Genomic DNA, 20543 nt, shown 5'->3' with positions numbered 1-20543 from the left:
AATTCATGAACCATGTTGCTCATTGACCCTGTAACATTTAAACTGTTTAAATCATCAATATTGACTCATGGTTTCGAATGTTGGCTTTGATATTGTTTTTTGTTCTTTTCTTAATCCCCTGAGGCAGGTCTTTTTTTAGTTACCTTAGATTTGTCATGCTGCTAGCATCTCATTTGTAGCACAGATCTTGTAAACAGAAACAGTCGCCTGGTAGGTGATCGTACGTGTGCTCTTAATAGAATTCCTTCCACCTCTTTGATACATCCAGTAAATGACCAACAATTGTTTTTTTTCGACAGCATTTCAGATGGTTTTCCTTTGAATTCCCTGAAATGACATGTAATCAATAGAATTCAGTGGAGGAGCTCTTTGGTTCAGCGTAGCTTCTCGTTCTGCTGGTCAGCCTTCCGTGAATATGAACCTGCAGGAACCCCAAGGTCAAAAGTGCATGGTGGTCAATGCTGAAATGCTTTCTTTTCTTACTTTGTATTTGGAGGGTTCAGTTTTGCAGGTCTGTGCACTGACTGCTCCCCAGCATTGCTAACCCGTGGCTAAAAAGGCCGGAAGACAAATATGGAAAGAGGTGAAGTGACACCAAGTTCAAAGTTCTTATTCTTACACAATCTGTCCATGCAAGCGAACAGCTACTGTATATCCCAAACTCCATTTTAGTGGCTGAAAAGTGGAGAGAGACTCTTTTTGCACACAACTAATGTTGAATAGAGAGGCTTTGAAGAATGTGTCTGGATTTCAGTGTGCTTATAGTGGTTTCTGTGCTGGGACCGAGAGTGCAGAAAGATGCAGACACATTTAAAGAAGGATGGCAAGTGGACAGCAATAACTGATTCCAAGTTCTCAAAATTTAGGAATACTGCAGTGAAAAAGAGGGAAGTCAGCCATTATTCGCATTTATACTTAGTAAAGAACACAGATTGTTATTAACTTGTGTCTACGTGGGCAGTAAAAAACATGCAAAGTGAATTTTAGCGCCAAAGAACCGTTCTGAACCCATCTCACAGTATTTTACAGATGTCCCCATTAAACTGTACCAACCCCACTGTGACGATCGAAAGCAGGGGTCTCGTACATAGTGTAGGTTCTGCCTTGTTATAATTCAGTTACTTTCAAGAGCGGTGTTATCTCCAAGGACTGCTGTGGTGTTTCTTAACTGTCCGGAAGCATTTCTTCCCTTCTAAGAATGCGTTTCTCAAAAATATTTTGAATTTTATACTGACATTTCATAAATACAATGTTTTCCTGAAGTTTACCTTAATATTTTTTATTTGGGTATTTAAAAAGTAAAAACACAAATATCCTGACATAGTATTAATTTTTTAATGTAATTGTCTGACTTTTGAAATATCTCCCGATCGTGTCAAAGGACAAGCATTGGAAACACAGAAAAGCAGAATACATGAAGTCTGTACTATTTTTAAGGTACAACTGACTGAACTGTGGTACATTTAATTAGGCAGAAATCAAGTAATAAATTGTCCAGTTGCACATTCTGCTGCCTAGTTAATTAAAGTATATATTTAAATACCATTACAGTACAAACTGTGTCAATATTGTCAGAGTCCATAAAATTCTAAGTAAGATTTTCCAGATTCCGTCGTGGCAAATGAAGAAATTACAGTGCAATGGCTTTTCAATTTACAACATTTAAGTGTAACCACATGATTAGGCATGATATTTTAATGGTCTACCTATATAAACAGTATGTTGCCACTGATTCTCGGAAACATTCTGCTGTTTAGCCTCAGATAAAAGTGTATTATTTAAAGGTCAAGCTAAAGTACTCTGTGCTTTCAACCACTTTTTCAGGAAAAAAAGTATGAAACACTTATGATGGGCTGTGTTCCCATTAAGCCCTAGAAGATCCATTTAAATTGGGGCACTGGAGAGCGTTTTCTTTGCCTTTTTTTTGGTACGTTTGCTTTGGGCTTGGTCCAAGAGACAGCAGGACTCCTTGGCCTGACTCGACACGAGCTGATGTGGAGCTGGACGGGGGTGAGAGTGGTCTCTAGGAGGTGTCTTAGCTGTGAGGAAAGGCAGTGTATGGAGCTGTGGACCTGTGTTAATACGTGAAGCAGGTGGCATTGACACAAATTGCTGTCACTGTCATGTAGACAGAAGCACAAACATTTACTGTATTCATTTGGCTAGTGCTTTTCTCCAAAGTGACATGGAGTGATTTAGCCCATTTATACAGCTGGGCAATTTTTACTGCAGCAATTCTGGTAAGTACTTTGCTCAAGGGCACTACTGCAGAATGTGGGATTAGAGCCTGTGACCTCCAAGTCCAGAGGATGCAGCTCTAACCACTACGCCACCTGTTGACCCCACACATGTGCACGTGCAGGCCTGTGTTTCTCACAGTCAGCTGTTCTAGTTTTTTTTATTACTGGGTCTGGTTTAGATTGAATTAAAATGTTTTCAGACTTGATTCTTCGCACTTTTGTCAGAGGCGTCAAAATGGCTTTACCCCTTTGGGAACCTGTTGTCAAAACTGTTTGTGTTGAAAGTCTGTACCTGGATTTAATCTGGACCCACTAATTGTACATATTTCCACAAGGGAAACCATTATCGCACTAAATCACTTTGTAAAAATTAAAATGTCTAGACTTTTAAAAAAAAACACACTTTGTACAAAGTGATTATACCATTTTAAGAATGCATGTTACTGTTATTCTAACATAACTGAACCTTTTTTTTTTTTTTTTTTCGCCCTCAACAGTTGTGTACATCTGCGGACCTCTGGACACGTTCCATAATATTATGAAGCGTTTCCAGAGCGAGGGGTTGAATCCAGAGGACTATGCCATTTTCTACTTGGATATGTTTGGAGAGAGTCTCCGAGACGGCACCTACAAACCGTGGCTGAATGCCAACGATAACTTCTGGACAGATCCAATCAAGCTGTTCAAGGTGTGGAATTCGAAAAGGATGCCCATCGTTTGAGCCTCAGATATAATGACCTGGTATACAGCAACTGCAAAGTGATTGTTTGACAGTGACATATCAGTTCTATTTATTCAGTTCCAAGGTACAATAAAAACGTTAATGTGCAGTGTTAGACTGGAGCAGTCATTCATATGGAAACATGCTTTGAAGTTGGGGAATGCAAAATTCACCATAAAACTCCTTTAACGTCACCAGAATTCATTACATTCATTACTTTATTATCTAATGGAGTCTGTGCAAAAATAAACAAATATAAACACTGATTTTAAGAATAGAACGGATTGGCCCCGGACTTAGATTCTTGACCATCATAGAGATTTTTGCCATTTTAATGGGCAGTTAATTTAGTTTTATTACACTTAATTTTTTAGATTTAATCACCCCAAGTTCAGGTAGTTTTGCAACACAAGCTGTACTTTTTGTTTCTTATCAGTCTTATATTTATAGAAAGTTAAATGTTACTTTTCCTGTAATGCTCCAACCCCACTGACGGTCTGTGTCAGAGTCTGTTTCCAGTATAGTGTGTCGCCTTGTCTCTTTGTTGCATATTTGTATGCAGTGTAACACTCCAGAGTTACGTGACAGTTTTGGCCTTTTTGGATTAAACCGAAAATACACACACACACACACACACATTTTCAGAACCGCTCATCCCTTACGGGGTCACGGGGAACCGGAGCCTACCCGGCAACACAGGGCGTAAGGCCAGAGGGGGAAGGGGACACACCCAGGACGGGACGCCAGTCCATCACAAGGCACCCCAAGCGGGACTCGAACCCCAGACCCACCGAAGAGTAGGACTGCGGTCCAACCCACTGCGCCACCGCACCCCCCCGAAAATACACATTTTACATTTTTTGTTATGCATATGGTGAATAAGTAGCTGAAGAAATGACGCGTCAGTGATAACATACACAAGGGTGGCAAAATTACAGTAACTGGCGTTCAAGTTTCAGTTTTATACATGTAAAACTGTGTGTGTGCACATATACACACGTGTACTGTATATATGTACATACGCACATATACACATATCGTACGTATTATACATTGTACTGTTTTGTCCGTATATCTACCGTTTGTCTAATATGGCTATCTAATCTTTTGGGAGGCTAAACGTAATTTTTAAATTTTAAAATGTAATAAAAATATCAGACATTTTAGTTGTGTTGTGAGGGTATTGACATTGAAACATCTTGATTTTCCATTTCACAACTCGAATGAGTCAGTTGCGCATTATCCTTGTACCAGGTAGTCCGTGTATTGTTTCTTTCCTGTTGTTCTCATTGGCCTTACTGATTTTGTGTATGTGTGTTCCACAGTCTGTGTTTGTGATAACGTACAGAGAGCCCGACAACCCTGAATACATAGCTTTCCAGCAAGAGCTCCACCTGCGAGCGAAACAAGATTTCGCCGTCAAACTGGAACCTTCCTTGGTAAGTTAATTGGAAATTTAATAAGAATCGGATTCTCCTTCCACCTTCGTTCTCAGGCAGATTAAGAGATAAAACGGCGCTTGTTTGCGACTCATTTGGCGAGCTGTGAAGTGCACCTCTGTCGATTAAAGCTCTGAAAAGCTGGAAATGTCACAAGTGCTCGGCAGAAAGTTTTTTTTGGATGAGCTGCGGCCAGAAAACCAGAAGACCTTTGGCCATCTCTTACTCACTTTCTCCCAACACAGTGATTCACTTGTGCGGCTTCTCGGGGGAAGCTGCCGATGGCACTTTCGGACCGGGCTTTCCCCCCGAACGCTGCTGTCGGAGCCCTTATCTGCAGGGCCAGGCTCTCGTAGGTGTTGTGTCTGGGTGATGCTCCAAGACTCGTTGAAGACTCGCTGCCTCGTTGCACTCAGCCTGGAATCCCCTATAAAATCCTCAGCAGCTACACATAAGGCAATATTCGAGGCGTTTGCTCTGAATGCTGGTGGATGCAGGGCTGCCTTTTTTTAGTATTTATACTATGTGAAGGCAGTTCATGGACAAGGCTAGCCCTCAGACCTCAGCTGTCACATGTCTGTGCTCACTACATTCTTCTTTTCCTTCACCTCAAGCGCTTGCTTCGTCGTAATTTTGTAGCAAGAACAATAACGGCTCACGCAAAGGGACTACTTGCTTAGCTCAAGCGTGTTTAAAGAACCGTACCCCATCTTGCGTTTCAGGTGGACTTCATAGCCGGCTGCTTCTATGACGGATTCATGTTGTACGCGCTGGCCCTCAACGAGACTTTGGCTGAAGGAGGCTCTCAGAACGATGGCATAGGCATCACAAGGAGAATGCAGAACCGGAAATTCTGGGGTGAGTCGTGTTACTTAAAAGGTGCTGTGCGGGAAGAATGGGGTTTACGTGAGACTCGGTGTGTACGTGGTGGGACAGGTCCTGACCAACAGGAAAGGCAGGGAAGCTGCGCTCGGATCAACACGTGTCACGGCGAAGAAGTTATTTTCCCGCAAACAAAACACAACAGGATGCTCACCGCACCCCCCAATAATTCATACCTGACACAGAAACAATGAACTGAAATAAGGAATACAAAATAATAAAACAAAACAATTTTGCTGTTTGCTGTTGGGCTGTTTTGTCATATTTCGCTGTCATTTGAGACTCTGCGGCATTACAGCAGAATTCTTGGAGAATATTAATTTTTTGGCATATTTGCATTTACATTACATTTATTCGTTTAGCAGACGCTTTTCTCCAAAGCGACATACATCCCGTAGAAAATAGTTTGTGCATTACTTTAGGAGAAAGAGACATAGCTGCAGATGTGTGACTTAAGTACAGTTAGTTTGCTTCCTTCACCATTTGCGTCGACGTTCGTCACGCAAGTAGCTGCATAAAACTTTACCAGAATATCACAGATTCCTAATCACCTTCCTACTAGTTTTTTTTTTAGATACATATAAACATTTACGTTACATTGCAGGAGTGGCTCTGTAAAGGACTGATCCGAGCATGAGCATGAACATGTATACCTTACATGATCTTAAGAGCTCGTGGGCGAAGTGAGTTCAGAAGAGATGAGATTTAAGACCCTTTTAAAATGAGGACAATGATTAAGCAGTTCTGGGCGAGAGGGGGAGATCGTTCCACCACAATGGGTCCAGAACCGAGAACCTCCGTGGTTTACCTTTTGTGCGTGGGACCACCAAGAGGGCAGATGTGGAAGAGTGTAGCAGTCTGGCTGGCGTGTAGCGAATGATGAAGTCCTGTAGATATCTGAGAGCAGTTCTGTTGATGCATTTGTAGGCCATAACCAGGGTTTTAAATTTGATCCGGGCAGCAATGGGAAGCCACTGCAGAGAAATGGGTAGATATATATAAACATATATATTTAGGTTTGCTAGATAATACTATAACATTTCATCTAACGAACCTAAACATGAGTGTAGCAATAAGGCTACTTATTTGCAGTACTTAGCCACACAGTGATGGTTAAATCTGGCTATAAATCGATCATATTGACGCTCTCTTGCACTGTGAGCTACCTTATAAGACTGGGTTACTGTAGACTGTGTTTTTCAAGATGCTTCAATTCTGTTTAGGCAAAGCATTACACAGAGTGTATGAGAGTGATGTGATGCGAGAGGCTATTCAACGCTGTGTGTTTGTTATACACTACGATCTGAAAATTACGGTGACCTAGCTGTTCATTTGCTTTAACAACCCTCGGCAAAAATGATTTTGCTTCCTGAGGAAAATTTTGGTGATTCTGATAGGCAGCTTCAAGTTGAACATAAATGTACTTTTAGATCGACGTTATCGTGTAGGAATTTGGCGAAACCTTAAATGAATTTTTATTGAATTTAGCACATTTAATCGCATAATGATGCTGACGCACTGCATTAGTTCGACTGAGATTTTCCTTTGTCGCAGTGTCCTGGTGAAACCTTTCGCCATGTTCTATGCTCCAAATATCTTTGTTGAGTCCACAAGTGGTTCATGTGCAGGATAGGGCAGAAAAGTGTGGGACATAAACCCCTTGTCAACCCAACACAGATATTTTTGCCTTCTCTTCATAGAAAACTCTGACGGATGAAGAAAGTCGTGAAAGCGGCGAATAAGGAAGGTGAAGGATTTCGATATTTGAGACACATATTTTCAAGAATTACTGATGTGAAGATTAAGGAAGGCATATTTGTTGCAACGATAGAAAAGCAGTATCAGGGCAACTGGAATCCATCAGCGCTGGCCGACTATTGTTGGACACTGAAACGAGAAGCATCACATGCTGAGTACAAATGAGAATCAGGAGCAAAACATTTTTAGCTCAGCTGAACTAACGTAATGCGTCAGCATCATTATGCGATTAAACATGCTAAATTTTACTTTTCTCCAAATTCCTACTTGATACAGTCACTCTGAAACTAAATTTAAGTCTATCATGATCACCAAAAATTTTTCAGGAAGCGAAAGTTCTGAAAAAAATTTGTTGTCCAGTGTCATTTAGATAAAACGAATATATTGATGGTAGAAAAGCGGGTAGCGCGGATGCCTCGCAGCTCCTGGGGCTGTCGGTTTGAACTCCCTGTGTTCATGTGGACTTCCTTCCACAGTCTGAAGATGTGCTCCAGGTGGACTGGTGACTCTGAATTGCCCGTTTTGTGTGTGTGTGTGTGTGTGTGCATGGACAGGTAAATGACTGTGTATGATTGCCCTGCAATGTACTGGTGTCCTCTCCAAGGTGTATCCTGTCTCACACCCCGTGATTCCAGGCCAGCTTCTGTGACCCTGGACTGCACATGTGGTTCTCTAGAATGAGTGAATATGTTGCTTATAAAGTGCAACTTTACCCAGCTGCAGATGTCTCACTTGCAGTTGAACTGTGGAAAAAACCGGTGATGTATTTTCATGAAGCATTAGATGTGACTGCAGTCACTAAAGAAACAATCCTGTGTTTCAGGGGTTACAGGTCTGGTGAGTACAGACAAGAACAATGACAGGAACACAGATTTTACCCTCTGGGCCATGACAAACCACAAGAGCGGCCAATACGGGGTAAGCAGCTGCTCCCTGGATACACCGATCTGTTCACGTGCTTCTGATCTGCTTTGTCATGTGTTACGAATGTAAGACCTCATCTGCAAAACTTGAAAGAGAAAAAAAATTGTATTTACAAAGTATACTTACATTGCACTCTTTGCTCTGCGTTACCTTGTTGAGAACGCTACGTAAAAATAAATGATTTTTATCATCTACTAAACAAGTAAATGTAAATGAACTGAACATTAGAAATATACCTGAAGAAATGATTAATACATTTTTTTGTTTCCATCTGGTGGTACTCTGATTATTTTTGAATTGTTTGAGAATATTAGAGCAGTGGGATACTATACAGTTACCTATAGTAGTGAATTTACAAACTAGCCGTGTCCATCAGGGTTCCAGCGTAATAAAGTGAAGTGAAAGGAGGTAAATGGTTACTAGAGCACCTAGAGGTGCTTTATGGAGTTTTATTCACAAGGCCAGGAAGCTGCATCTCCACTGGACCTGGAGTCAGTGAGTAGGTGACCTTTGTAAAAAGGAAACGATATAACCATTAGTTTCTCAGCTGGAGATAGAGACTGATGGTAAAGCTTTTTAAAGTTGCTCTTATCGAAGGGCTGGCAGTCCAGTCCCTTTCCAGAGTCATCACCACTTCTGCAAATTGCTAGCATACTTGCTGAACACTAAAACAACAAGGGTTAACTGAGGGGCCTACTAGCTAGAAATGGCTTCAAGCTGTTAGCCTGTTCTAGTCTGCTGCGGAGGAAACTGCTAACCGCACGTTTTTTTTTTAATTGCACGCAAACGCTCTGCAACAGTCCTGTGGTGGAACACACCGCAGTTCACCCAGCGCTCAACTCTCACATAGCACATCCTAATTGCATTGATCAGAAAGGCCTGTGACGCGGTCGCGATGCCCCTCTCTTGCCATCGCCTCGTCTGTGTTGCCATCTGTGTCGCCTGTGCCGTTTGCAGCCAGTTCGAGGTTCGCGTTGAGCGAACACATGGCGGTCCTGAGACTTGAAAGTACCGCTTCGGATTAACGCTGGATTTCTTGCTAACTCCCTTTGACTGCTCAAATTGGTCCAATTGCTAGTTAATTGTCTTCAATATTTGTACTTTATCAATCAGTCCGTTCCGCACAAATTGCACCGCTGGCGTATGTTTCTTGAAGATGGAAATATAGATGCAGTCTTGAAATTTACACGCACAGTCTGAACCGCTTGTCCCATACGGGGTCGCGGGGAGCCGGAGCCTAACCCCGTATGGGACAAGCGAAAGGCTGGAGAGGGAGGGGACACACCCAGGATGGGACGCCAGTCCGTCACAAGGCACCCCAAGTGGGACTCGAACCCCAGACTCACCGGAGAGCAGGACCTGGTCCAACCCACTGTGCCACTCCACCTCCCTTTGAAATTTATAGTATATTTCTAAAAAATTAATCTCTATGTAATTTGCGACCATAAAGGTTTCATATTTAGCAGCTGTTTAACATTAATATCAGGTTATTGTTTAGTTGGGTCACAGATTATAGAGCTTATACTCTCATTTTACAGATGTCTTATAAAAACTATCCTCTGTCCAGGAGACTCTTGCATGATATCTAGAATGATACCTTCACTAATGGGTATGAGACATTTAAATGAGGAAGAGTTTGTGTTTTCCATGAGTTTATTGGTGCCTTATCAATGGCATCACTGTACAGAAAGAAAAACTGCTGACCTAAGGGTGTTTGAAAAAGTGCAGATAATCACTGCGTAACAACGTTCCCTTTTGTTTTTGTGTAGGTTGTTGCACATTATAATGGGACAAATAAGGAAATCATCTGGTCTCAGACTGAGACGATACAGTGGCCCAAAGGAAGACCACCTCTAGATAACCCGATATGTGCATTTTCTTCAGATCACCCCTCGTGTAATGAAAGTAGGTATCTGTCTGTTTCCTCTTTGAGACGGTTCCGTTTACATCACATGTTGCGACAGGTTCCCCCAGAGCTTCGCTCCTTTTTGTTAGGAACTGCGAAGGAATGTACTGCTGTGATTGTGCACTGAAAGCACTCAGCTATCAGATCTTTACTACCCTGCTGTTTGACTGACGCTTTCATTCAAAATGACTTACTGCTTTTACATGCGTATATATTAATATTTCATGTTATTGATCAAGGTAAAGCATGAGCATAGGGTCTCTGCTGGGACTCTCCTGGGAACCAGCAACCTTCGAGTTACGAAGCCATCTCCTTGGAGTTTGCTGCCTACTGCCCTAAATAATGCTAGTGGCATTGACTAGTATTTTTACTGTTGCAAAGATCTTGGGCAGTTATTTTCAACTTTGGGGTTTGCTGTGAAGAAACGGAGGTGGGAATAATAATAATTTTATTAAGCAGGCTTCTTGGTTTCATGTGACCTCTTCCTAGACGACATGGGTGTGAGATGCTGCAGGGAGAACATCTAAGCTCTTTGTTTCCTTCCAGTATGGCACTGTAATTGTACATTTTGGTCGTATGGGCTGACAGTTGGGCTAGTTCTCTTATTTCTGGCAGGGACTAAGATTCCTCAGTTCTGGGGTGGGTAACTTTTTTGGAAACTGTACCTTAGTGATTCTCAAGTCACCTGCTAAGATCTCAGTGGAGAAGAGCAGCTGTCTCACAAAGGCATGGGGGATGGTTTATTGCGGAGTGCAGAGGACTGCAGAGAGCGGTAACATACCGTGCTAAATGAAATAGAATGAGTTGATACAGGTCGTGTTTGCAAAATAGACCTCGCATCTCTAAGAAACCAGCGGAAACATCTGCTGCTGGAGCAGGGCCCTGAAGGGCTTTGGGGCTTGAATCTGTCATTGCAGGTACATGGATCCATTCGCCTTAAACATAGGAGCCGTTAGTTACATGTTACATTTCATCATGGCTCAGCAGTCCATTATTGCCCTGTCCCTGGACTGGGAAGCTGAGCTGCTGGTGGATGCAACTGAACGAGCAGCTCGTACCAATGCGAAACCTTCATTTTAGTTAAACAACGCATCTCATAGCGGTTTATAAAGTAAATCTCTTAGAAAAATGCTCTTTTGTTTATTTTGTGCGTAGTTAGATGTCTTTCTCCCCGCAGATCATTTGCCTGTCCTTGGGATTGTTGCCGTGGGCTCCGGTCTGGCCCTCATCATTTTTGGAATATCAAGTTTTCTCATTTACAGGTAAGGATGTGTAGAACTTGTGAAGCTTTTCCCTGATATTTTGAAGCCTTTACCTGTCATCTGTAGCGAATACAAAAGCTTTTCGTATGCGCCAAGTTGTCCCAGCCGCGAGTGACAAACACTAGGAAAAAAGTGTTAACGTGTCATAGTGTATCTAAGATTTTTCCGAAAACACAGCGAAAATAAATGTAACGGAGCGAATGCACGGCTGTCATTTTGGGAAACACAGTAAGGGAGGACTGTTCTTGCGCTGCTGTGAGAGAACTGCTGCTTCTCGCCGACAGCGTCCGTTTGCAACAATGAAGCTGAGCATGATTTTTGTTGTGTCGCTGCGCTGCGCTATTGGTTAAAAGTGCTGCACATTTTATGCATTAGTTATTAATGACACTCTGAATGCGTCTGAGGTCTGGCCTGCAGTTTGCGTGGGGAGATGTTTAAACAGAAACAGGACTTTGCCGTTGAAGGGGGGCGGAGGCTGAGGGGCCGCCGTAGGTACTCGCATATGGGACTGATGAAACAATAGGTCTAGTGTGCAGCACACTTTGCAGTTCAGCCTGCCAATGGCTTCCAAACGAGTGCCTTTAAATAGAAAAATATGTTTTTTTTAAGAAAAAATTGTTTAATGGAGTTTCCTGTCCTGAAAAGCTCAGTTTCGCTGCAGTGATGAATTGACATTTCCATTCTTGTGCACAACTTCCAAATTTTAAAAAATGTTAAATAATAAACTCATATTTTTAAATGCGAAACATATTTTGAGAGCCTGTACATTTTGTTTGCCTTTATTTTAGCTGCAGTCTTAAAGGCAGCAGCCGTGTTTTGGAGGAAGACGCTGATTCATTTTCATTTGTGTGTATCTTGTGAACAATCTCTGTTCCATTGTGACTTAAGGATTTATTTTCTTTTTTATTGAAAGTATACTATACTATTTGTTCCATCAAGAAATAAAGGGCATCATAGTTAATTATGCATGTTTTGACAGAAACACAGATTCTAAAGCATTGTGTTTTTTATTTGCTTTTGCATCAAATAATGTGACTGCTCTGTGGTTTGTTAGACCATTCGAATATTTCAGCGCTTTATAGATCAACCTCATCATAAACAAGGGCCGATGCATTAAAGAAGAGGAACTTTTCTATCTGTTTACATAATTTAAGGGTTAACGCCGCACATCACTCAGTGAGCACAACTAAAACACGTGAGCAAAATATTAAAAACAAAACAACACGTTGAGTATTCCAGTCGTTTTGGGCTCACGATTCAGTTTTTTTGTGGGTTTCTGCATCGGCCTTCCACTTATACTTCTTCTTTGCTTCGGCATTTACGGCTAATTTGTCATTTCGGACTAAGCTTAATAGGATTCGAATACGTTTGGGGAGTTTCGGTATTGGAGCAGGTACTTTAAATTGTTCTGCTGGGTTCAGAAGCTATTTCTGTTCTCTCCCACGACTTGCTCACATTCTGTCTCCTGGCTAATTGTGGGCAATTTGCCTCTTTTGATTCCATTCAGTTTGAAAAGACCACGTGTAATTTGCCCTTTTCTTGTTCGTTCCCTGCCTGGTGGCTGACTTTTTTTGAGCTCAAATTAACTGGGGAAACAAATGACCGTTGTACATTGCAAATCCCCAGGCTCAGGTAATTTATGTAATCAGCCCATAGTTACTTTCAGCCGTACCGGCCCACGGTCCGCACGTATAGCAGCAACGACGTGCCTCGATCCGGAAGGTTTCGCATCCAATCCGTTCAGCAGCCACTTAACAACGCTCCCCCTCTCTCTCCCAACGTGCGTACGAATTTTGAAGTAAACAATTATGATAAGAATCTAAAAAACTGGCAGGAGAGCACGCGTTTCGGTGTTATTTTAAACCGGCTGCGGCCGTCCCACACAAACACTGCGATGCTTCGTCTTTAAATCCTTTCAGTTTGACCACATCGCGTTTGTTTGTTTGCTCGCTCGCTCCATCCCCAAGGCCTCGTACACGGCCGCGTTAATCCCGCCAGCACAGTTTACTGATCCGCCAAAACGAAGGGAGCCGACGTGAGGTGGAAGAAGTATAAGCTCAGCGGAGACCTGCCCGCGATGTGCAGCGCCTCCGCGCAGCGCAGAGGCATGGAAGTTCGCCGAGATGTTGGCAGGCTTCTCCCCAGCAAGTCTCTGCCACTGAGAGTATTTATATTACTCACGCAGAGGAATACGTTTCTTTAATTGACTCATGATTACATTCTTCATCAGTTAGTGTAATTGTGCTTTTAAAAATAGCCGCTCTGTTTGCAGTGTCGTAGCGGGAAACGGTGTCTAATTTGTTTTGCAGGGGTCCGCGCCGTAGCGCACTTAACATCTTGCACCCAGTAAAACGTTTCGCTCGCTTTGTCCAGCGAAATGTGACGTTTTCTTGGCTCCGCGACACCTTAAAATGGATCATTTGGAAAAAGGAGCGAGAGCAGGCTTTCTTCACACAGCCCAAAATATCGTGGTTCGCGCGGAGGAGTCGAAAAAGAACGCGTGACATTTCTGAGAGCGGAGCCGTTAGACGCTGACGCTGGCGGCCTCACCTCAGGGAGGAGTCCAGGGCGTGTATGTGTCGAACGAGGGGGGAAGGGGGTGCTCTTGGAACTGCCTCTCTATTACGTATAGTCCAAACGCTTCTGTGAGCTTAGCTCCGCGAAGCTCCGGACATGCGGCAACTCCTGGATACTAAAAACTCTTCAAGCGGTGCTTTTTGTTTCAGAAGCACGTTGTGTTTAAAAATACATATGTGTGTAATATCTGGGTTCACCTGGGGTGGTCCGGTGGAGGAGCGGAATTCACCAGTGCACCTGGCAAGCTACCTGGCCCCATTCAGCGCAGCGGCAGCCAGCTGGAAGTATTTTCCACCACTTTCACACCACTTTGGATCGCAGTGGAATGTGTGGGGTTCCTAACTTTTTCCACTATCCACTAATCCGCTTTTTCCCCTTTTTTTTTTTTTTTTTTTCTCCCATTTTAATGTCGAGCGGTCGATAAGTTCACAAAAAGTGATTTTTTTTTGAGATGTAGCGATACACAGGGATGGTTTGGTGAAAGAAAGAGCAATTTGTCACTTATACGGACCAGATGCGTTGATTGTTTTGAGGCCAGTTGGGTGTTAGTGTAAATCCCAAACCGATTACCGGGGTTAGTTGTCTTTGTAAGTAACTGTATGAAAAGGGGCACGTGAACAGATCTGGAAATGTGTGGCACACGTGCTGTCATGTTTCAATATCACGAAATCGCGTACAGCCATTCTGTAGATGGGTCGTGCTTTATATTCCGGAGGCACATATGGGGAAGAAACAGAAATATTCCCTGTTCTGCCTTACAAGGGATGCTATCACTCTTTTGGGTGTTGCAAAAACTTTTTTGTTTATGTAAGTGCGACGACAAAACCCACTTGAATGGTAGCGGTATTTATCGCGTTTGGAAATACCCCATAAGGAAAACACAAAGATATTTTTAAAAGATTAAGGAAGCTGACCTTATTGACCTGAAGTCATTTTTCACTTGAGAAGAAAGCAAGGATACAAAAAATGTTCTTAGTATTTTAGGATCCACTTTAAGTCAGCGTTACGCAACAATTTATGAGGGAGTTCCGTGGGATTGCGACCGCTGTATCTTGTGCTATCATTTTTAATCTTGTTTTTGTTATGGTTTTTAACATATTAGAGCTATTTGCCCTAATTCAGGAAGCTGAAGCTGGAGAAGGAGCTGGCTGACATGTTGTGGAGAATAAGGTGGGAGGACCTGCAGTTTGAAAGTCCCAACAAATACCACAAACGTGCCGGAAGCCGACTCACCCTCTCACAGGTGAAGCCCCCTGCCTCTTTGAAACCTTTTACCTGGCTCCTCTCTAAATTGCCGCCGTTTGCTGATGAGATTCATCAACGGGGGTGGCCACCCCTGGTCCCTCGGAGCTGCAGCTCTACGGGTTTTACGGGCTACCGATTGGCGCTGGATCGACACACGAACGATCCAGATAATTACTGCAGTAATGCAACGAAGGGCTGAGGTGCAAGGAAAACTAGCCTTTCCTTCGGCTTTCGAGGTCCAACTTTGGCCACCTCTGCTCTGCAGCAAGGGTACGGAAATTTGCATGAGCTGGCTCGCCGTTGTTTTTCTTCGGTTTACCGTGGGGGCTTTGCACCTTGGTTGCATAGACACTAGGTTGTTTTGGCTTTCGTCATCACTAAACAATTTCTATATATTTTTTTTTTTTAGCTGTTTTATAGAAATGGTAATAAAACTCAGGCAAAACTAACAATTCTTTGCAGGGATGTTGAGGTCCGTGGGAAATGCTCTGTGGTAAAGAAGTTCTAACTCAAAAGGATGAGGAAACAGCTGAACAGCTTATTGAGGAGAAAGAATGACTGAAATCCTTCTAAAAAAAAAAAAATTGCATAGTAGATTCAATATATTTTTGTGGCTATACATATGCTACATAAATTCTGGAGTGATTTTATATTTTTGCATTGACCATGTTCCCTCCTTCCCTACAACACAGTGTTTGATGGATTTTCCCCAAACATTTCCAAGTGTGAAGGAATATTAGGAATATTATCAAGTAGTAAACTGAAGCAGATGTTTTTTGTTTAGACATTGCTCTCTTTTTCCAGCCTAAGCTTGTTTATGAATGCATGTCTATTTGACATTTTCTTACAATGCAGCCTATTGTTCTTTCGTACATTCTGTATATCTTGCTTATATGTCTGCAGAAATAACACACGCATGCAAACAGTCACTCGTGCATCCTATACATGGGTCTATATTTGAAGACTTGGCCCAGAATAACGTTGTCCTTTTTTTTTTGTTGTTGTTTAATCAACACATTCTTGAATGTTGTCCAGGTGGTTAATTTAAGACGGTTAACTTTTTATTCGGTTCGTGGTGGAAGACTGATTCTTCCCTAATTGTTAAAATAAACCCTCGCTGAGCCTGGAGCCTACGGATAACTTCACCTTTCCAAGCCCTTTTCTGCTTTCTGCCACATAATACCTCATCACATTCTCCAGCTATTATGTTCCGTTCATTTCTGTTTCAAGGGCACGTGCTGGTATTAAATGCCCACGTCTCGAGTTTAAGTATTAGCACACACGAAAATGTTCTTCATTACAGGTTCCATTGCTATTTTCTCTGTCACTTTCCAGAAAACACTCGATCCGGTAAGGGGTCACGGCATGCCAGAGCATGTTCCGGAAGCGTAAAGGCACCAAGCCGAAACTAGAGCTGCCAAACCCAAGTCAGGGCGCCAGGCCACCACAGGGGAATACACACAGACGCAGACACATACACACGCACTCACAGAGAGACACACACACACACACACACGCACGCAGACAGTTTTGAGTTTGCAGTATGCTTAGCTACTTGACTGTCCGCATTTTCATGTCTATATTACAAAAATGGATAGACAGTTTCTGCTTTTGGATTTTCTGAATGCAGCCCCTGAAGGCTGGGCTTAATTTTGAACATGTTAACACAAATAAATGTTTACATCTGCAAGACAGAGTTTGCTTTTTTCTTACTTACTATATATATATAACACTTATATATAACATTTATACCGGTGAAAAGTACCAACATTTGTGAAATCACTGAGATATACGCAGTACTTTGCTATTCTTTATAGAGCTATGGCTTCTTCATTTCTTCAGATCTTTAGGGTTCATTTTTATCATGTTTTTTTTTCCCCCAATAACAGATGACCAACGTGATTGAAAAAATGCACAAATTAAAGCATGGCCAGTTTATATTCCATTGAATGTATTTCACTGATACTCATACAAAGCATTTTTGACAGGCATCCCGTAAGGTACTGTATGTCTTCAAGGAATATGTTTTTATTCTGCTTCAGTCAGGTTATATAACACAATCATTTGCGAGGACGACTTAAAACATCTTAGCAACGAAATAACTTAGGTTGTATAATAACGATCCTGTTATGCTTGTTTGTGTTATAGCCAGGCTCTTAATTAATTTGCCCTAATAGTGATTTCATAACTGAAATCACGTTAAATAAAATGTGTTACCCGAGGACTCGGTATCCTCTTTTATTTCTGTAAATGAAATTTGCTTCACTGACAATAACAGTACCTGAACACATAGTCACTTGTATTACAGTTTTGGTTTACATTGGAAATTGTCAGTTTTGAATCTGCAGTTAACACATTTTACTTTTGACATTATCCGAATCAAACATTCATTCAGTGAGCAGCGCTGTCATGGTTAAGTTATTTGAAAAAGGATGTGTTTTATATGTATCCTTGAGCCACGAGATTTCCTGGATGTAGTCGTATGGTATGTAGCATGGTACAGAATCAATACGTGCACGAAAACTGTTGCTGTTCCGAAGGGAACAATACCCCAATACACCACTCTGATGGCAGCGTAAAACACTGTCATGACAAAAGCGCAAACACGCTGTTATGTTGCCAAAGCTATGCAACCCGGACAATGCATTTCAGCTAAACCTGTTCCTTACCAGATTTTAATTTGAAATGTTACTGTTTCAGTAGGGTACATTTTTACAACTCTATGTGTGCGTCACTGCAGAAATATGGGACCATCTGTAAGTTTCTTCTCCTCCGCAAAACTTCGCTCTCCCTTTAGGTTAGAGTTTTAAGTTTCATCTCCCGAGACGCTTGGTTTCGACTCCGCTGCCGCTCACCAACCTGCAGCGGGGAGCTCCACAGCTGTGGAACATAATTGGCATCCTTTCATTGTACGTCATGTCGGGGAGCGTCGTTCCGGCTGGCCGAGGCCTGCGCGCCTCCCGTAGACCCGTCAGGTGCCTGTGGGTACCAGCAGCTGAGAGACGCGTCGCTCCTGCAATCAGAACAAGTTCTGAGCAGCACTTGTAACCTGTAGCACGTAACAGACCTAACTGGGCTGCCTGGAGAGGAGTGCATTAGCGTAACGTGTCCTGATCTCATGGAAGGCCTTTCGGAAAGCTGAGGTGTCTTCAGTTTAGGCGACGTGATGGTACTGATCATCTGTTATAATCTTAGCAACAATTTGACAAAATTGCAAAATTCTGAACGCGTACGTGCACATCTTTAATTCCAAGGGCTGTTAGAATTTTATTACCGATTTGTATACCATGTTACCTTGGTGTACAATTAAAGGTGTTGTTGATGGTTTATAGTTAGTCCAAGGTTATGGCATTTTTTTAATGAGTGTTGAGGCTACAAATGTAAACACTTGAAATCATTCGACAATACAGCAGAGCTCCATGGCAGCGTTTGAGATGAGGGCTTTATGGAATTTTGCTGTGTTCATTTTTAAGGCATTGACTCTACAACCCATAAAATTTTAATTACAGCTCCATTAAGAATGGTATTTTCTTACACCATCACGCACAAAAGAGGAAAAACATGAAATGACTTCCCAGAGTGTGGCTTTAATCTCTCACACTGAGAAGCGACATGTGGGTAAAAGAGAAGCAGCCAAGAATGCTGCTTTTCCCACAGAAAATGGTTGCCTGAGGGCAGAAAAGGGTAAATGCAGGATAAACTTTGCCACACAACAGCACCTTCTCAATGGTTTGTGCTCAGGCTCACATTCTTTTTGGGTTTTCCTAAATCTGTACTGCATGGCGGAGCAACGTGTTCTGGCATCGCCTGTGAACTTCCACCTCTCTTTGCGATCGATATCCAGTTCCGAGAGCTCACAGGTTATGCTCAGCCCGCGCATCGCGACTTGTGTAATTATTTGAACGCCGCACCAAATTCAACACGCTCTTTGGTTTTCTTGCTACAGCACACAAACGTGCAGATTTTTAAGATAAAGGAGATGTTTAAGTCATAACAAATAAAATGCATTTGGCTCAAAGGGCAGAGAATGCGTGAGATCACTTTTAACCGCTCTTCCCGGCTCATTTCAGCGAGGCTCCAGCTACGGATCCCTGATATCAGCACATGGAAAGCATCAGCTCTTTGCAAAAACAGGCTATTTTAAGGTAAGGCTGAATGCTGACATTTTTGACTTCTTTTCACTCCTATCCGCCTACGAGCCTGCATGCACAGCACCCAGCGCAGTGAGAGCGTAGGCGAGCTGACTGTCTGAACGTGGGCCTCCTGATCCGCGTGCTCTCAAACAAACCCCGCCGTATTGTTTGGGAGCAGACGCTAGCGTTTCTGAAAACACGATCGCTGGAGGATCGCAGGCGAGCGACCTCAATGAGCGATGGCAGAGCCTCGCAGCCAGAGCTGTGCACATCGGTGCTTGTTACGTGTGCATGTGGATGCAATCTGTAGGCATTTCTCAAGCAAGGAAGAGAAATGCAACCTGTGAATGATGAGCAAGTTCAATATTTTATTCCGAAATAAAACCTGTGGCTGAAATGGACTGAGCATGTTGGTTTTGACTTGGTCCATAGCGGCAGTCCTTTTGTTTTTCCATTTACTAAAACGGGCAGTAAATGTCCAGAGCGTGCAGGTCATATTCTCAGTATTCTAAAAGTCAGAAATGCTGAGCACCCATGTGCCAGATACTTTTCTGTGTATGGGTTTTGCATCTCAGATGTACTTCAGACTTGGATCGTAAAAGAGCCATACTGCAAAAGCGCATTCTGCGGCCAAACAAAGTAAGTCCACCTCCCTCCGTAAATTCACCAAAATTTCTAGTGTTTACAAATTAGATGCATTTAGGTTCAGGGTAATGATTCTTTAACCGCCTTTCTTCCCTTTCTCTGATTTCCAGCACTGTGACTCATGTAGATGTTGTGTGAATCTAATCCGTACCGCAAAGTGTCTGGTTTGATGCCTAGTTCATCCGTTCTCCTTTTTTGTCCTTTTTAAGACATATCCACATCTGTCCACCCACGTGACTTGGATTCTCAGGCATGACAAAGCTCTCTCTAACCCGTGGTGTCACGGTTACAGGAATCACTCCTGGCAAATGCAGAAGTTTCTCTCTCCCTTCCCTCCAGTAAAACCTGCAGCGTTCTGCTCAGATGCTCTGTGTTCTGCTAATCCTTTTAACTGTTGTGACAAAGTGCTGTGTGGGTGGCTTTTCATGCTAGCAGCCAATGAAAAATAGAAAAACAGTGATGATTTGAGGTTCAGGGAAAATTATTAAGCAAAAAATAGAAATGTATGCATGTGAGTCAAATAAAAACATGAAATCCAGAGTCGCTGTACCATTTATGGCAATTGAGGTCATTTGGCATTGCTCTGTATGCTGGACATCTTTTACGTTATTTACTAGGTCTTCTAGCACCAAAATAGCTGTCAATTCTTAATCCATGCCATGCCTTTTGGGAATTATTCCATTCCATTTCAGTAAATATTGTGGATAAATACTGCATGGCAATATATGCTGTAGAAATGGCGTTAATTGAATCACCTTAATGAAACCAGATCTATATGTCAATTGGAATCTAAAACATTGTGTTAAAAGTG

The 20543-nt window shown here is 42.5% G+C and overlaps 1 protein-coding gene across 2 annotated transcripts in view; it reads left to right on the top strand.

Annotated features, from left to right (window-relative positions):
* npr2 (natriuretic peptide receptor 2) overlaps positions 1 to 20543 on the top strand; it is a 44474-nt gene that overhangs the window by 7240 nt on the left and 16691 nt on the right. For both annotated transcript variants that reach the window (XM_029252872.1, XM_029252873.1), the window contains exons 2-9: positions 2738 to 2928; positions 4287 to 4400; positions 5123 to 5258; positions 7864 to 7958; positions 9734 to 9869; positions 11048 to 11132; positions 14832 to 14952; positions 19025 to 19099. In XM_029252872.1, the coding sequence (XP_029108705.1) occupies positions 2738 to 2928; positions 4287 to 4400; positions 5123 to 5258; positions 7864 to 7958; positions 9734 to 9869; positions 11048 to 11132; positions 14832 to 14952; positions 19025 to 19099 (953 nt within the window). The remainder of the gene's footprint in view (positions 1 to 2737; positions 2929 to 4286; positions 4401 to 5122; positions 5259 to 7863; positions 7959 to 9733; positions 9870 to 11047; positions 11133 to 14831; positions 14953 to 19024; positions 19100 to 20543) is intronic.

Source organism: Scleropages formosus, chromosome 6, assembly GCF_900964775.1.
Source record: "Scleropages formosus chromosome 6, fSclFor1.1, whole genome shotgun sequence".
In the NCBI taxonomy this organism is placed as follows: domain Eukaryota; kingdom Metazoa; phylum Chordata; class Actinopteri; order Osteoglossiformes; family Osteoglossidae; genus Scleropages; species Scleropages formosus.
Note: the sequence above shows the minus strand (reverse complement) of the source record. Positions and strands in the feature narration are given on the sequence as shown.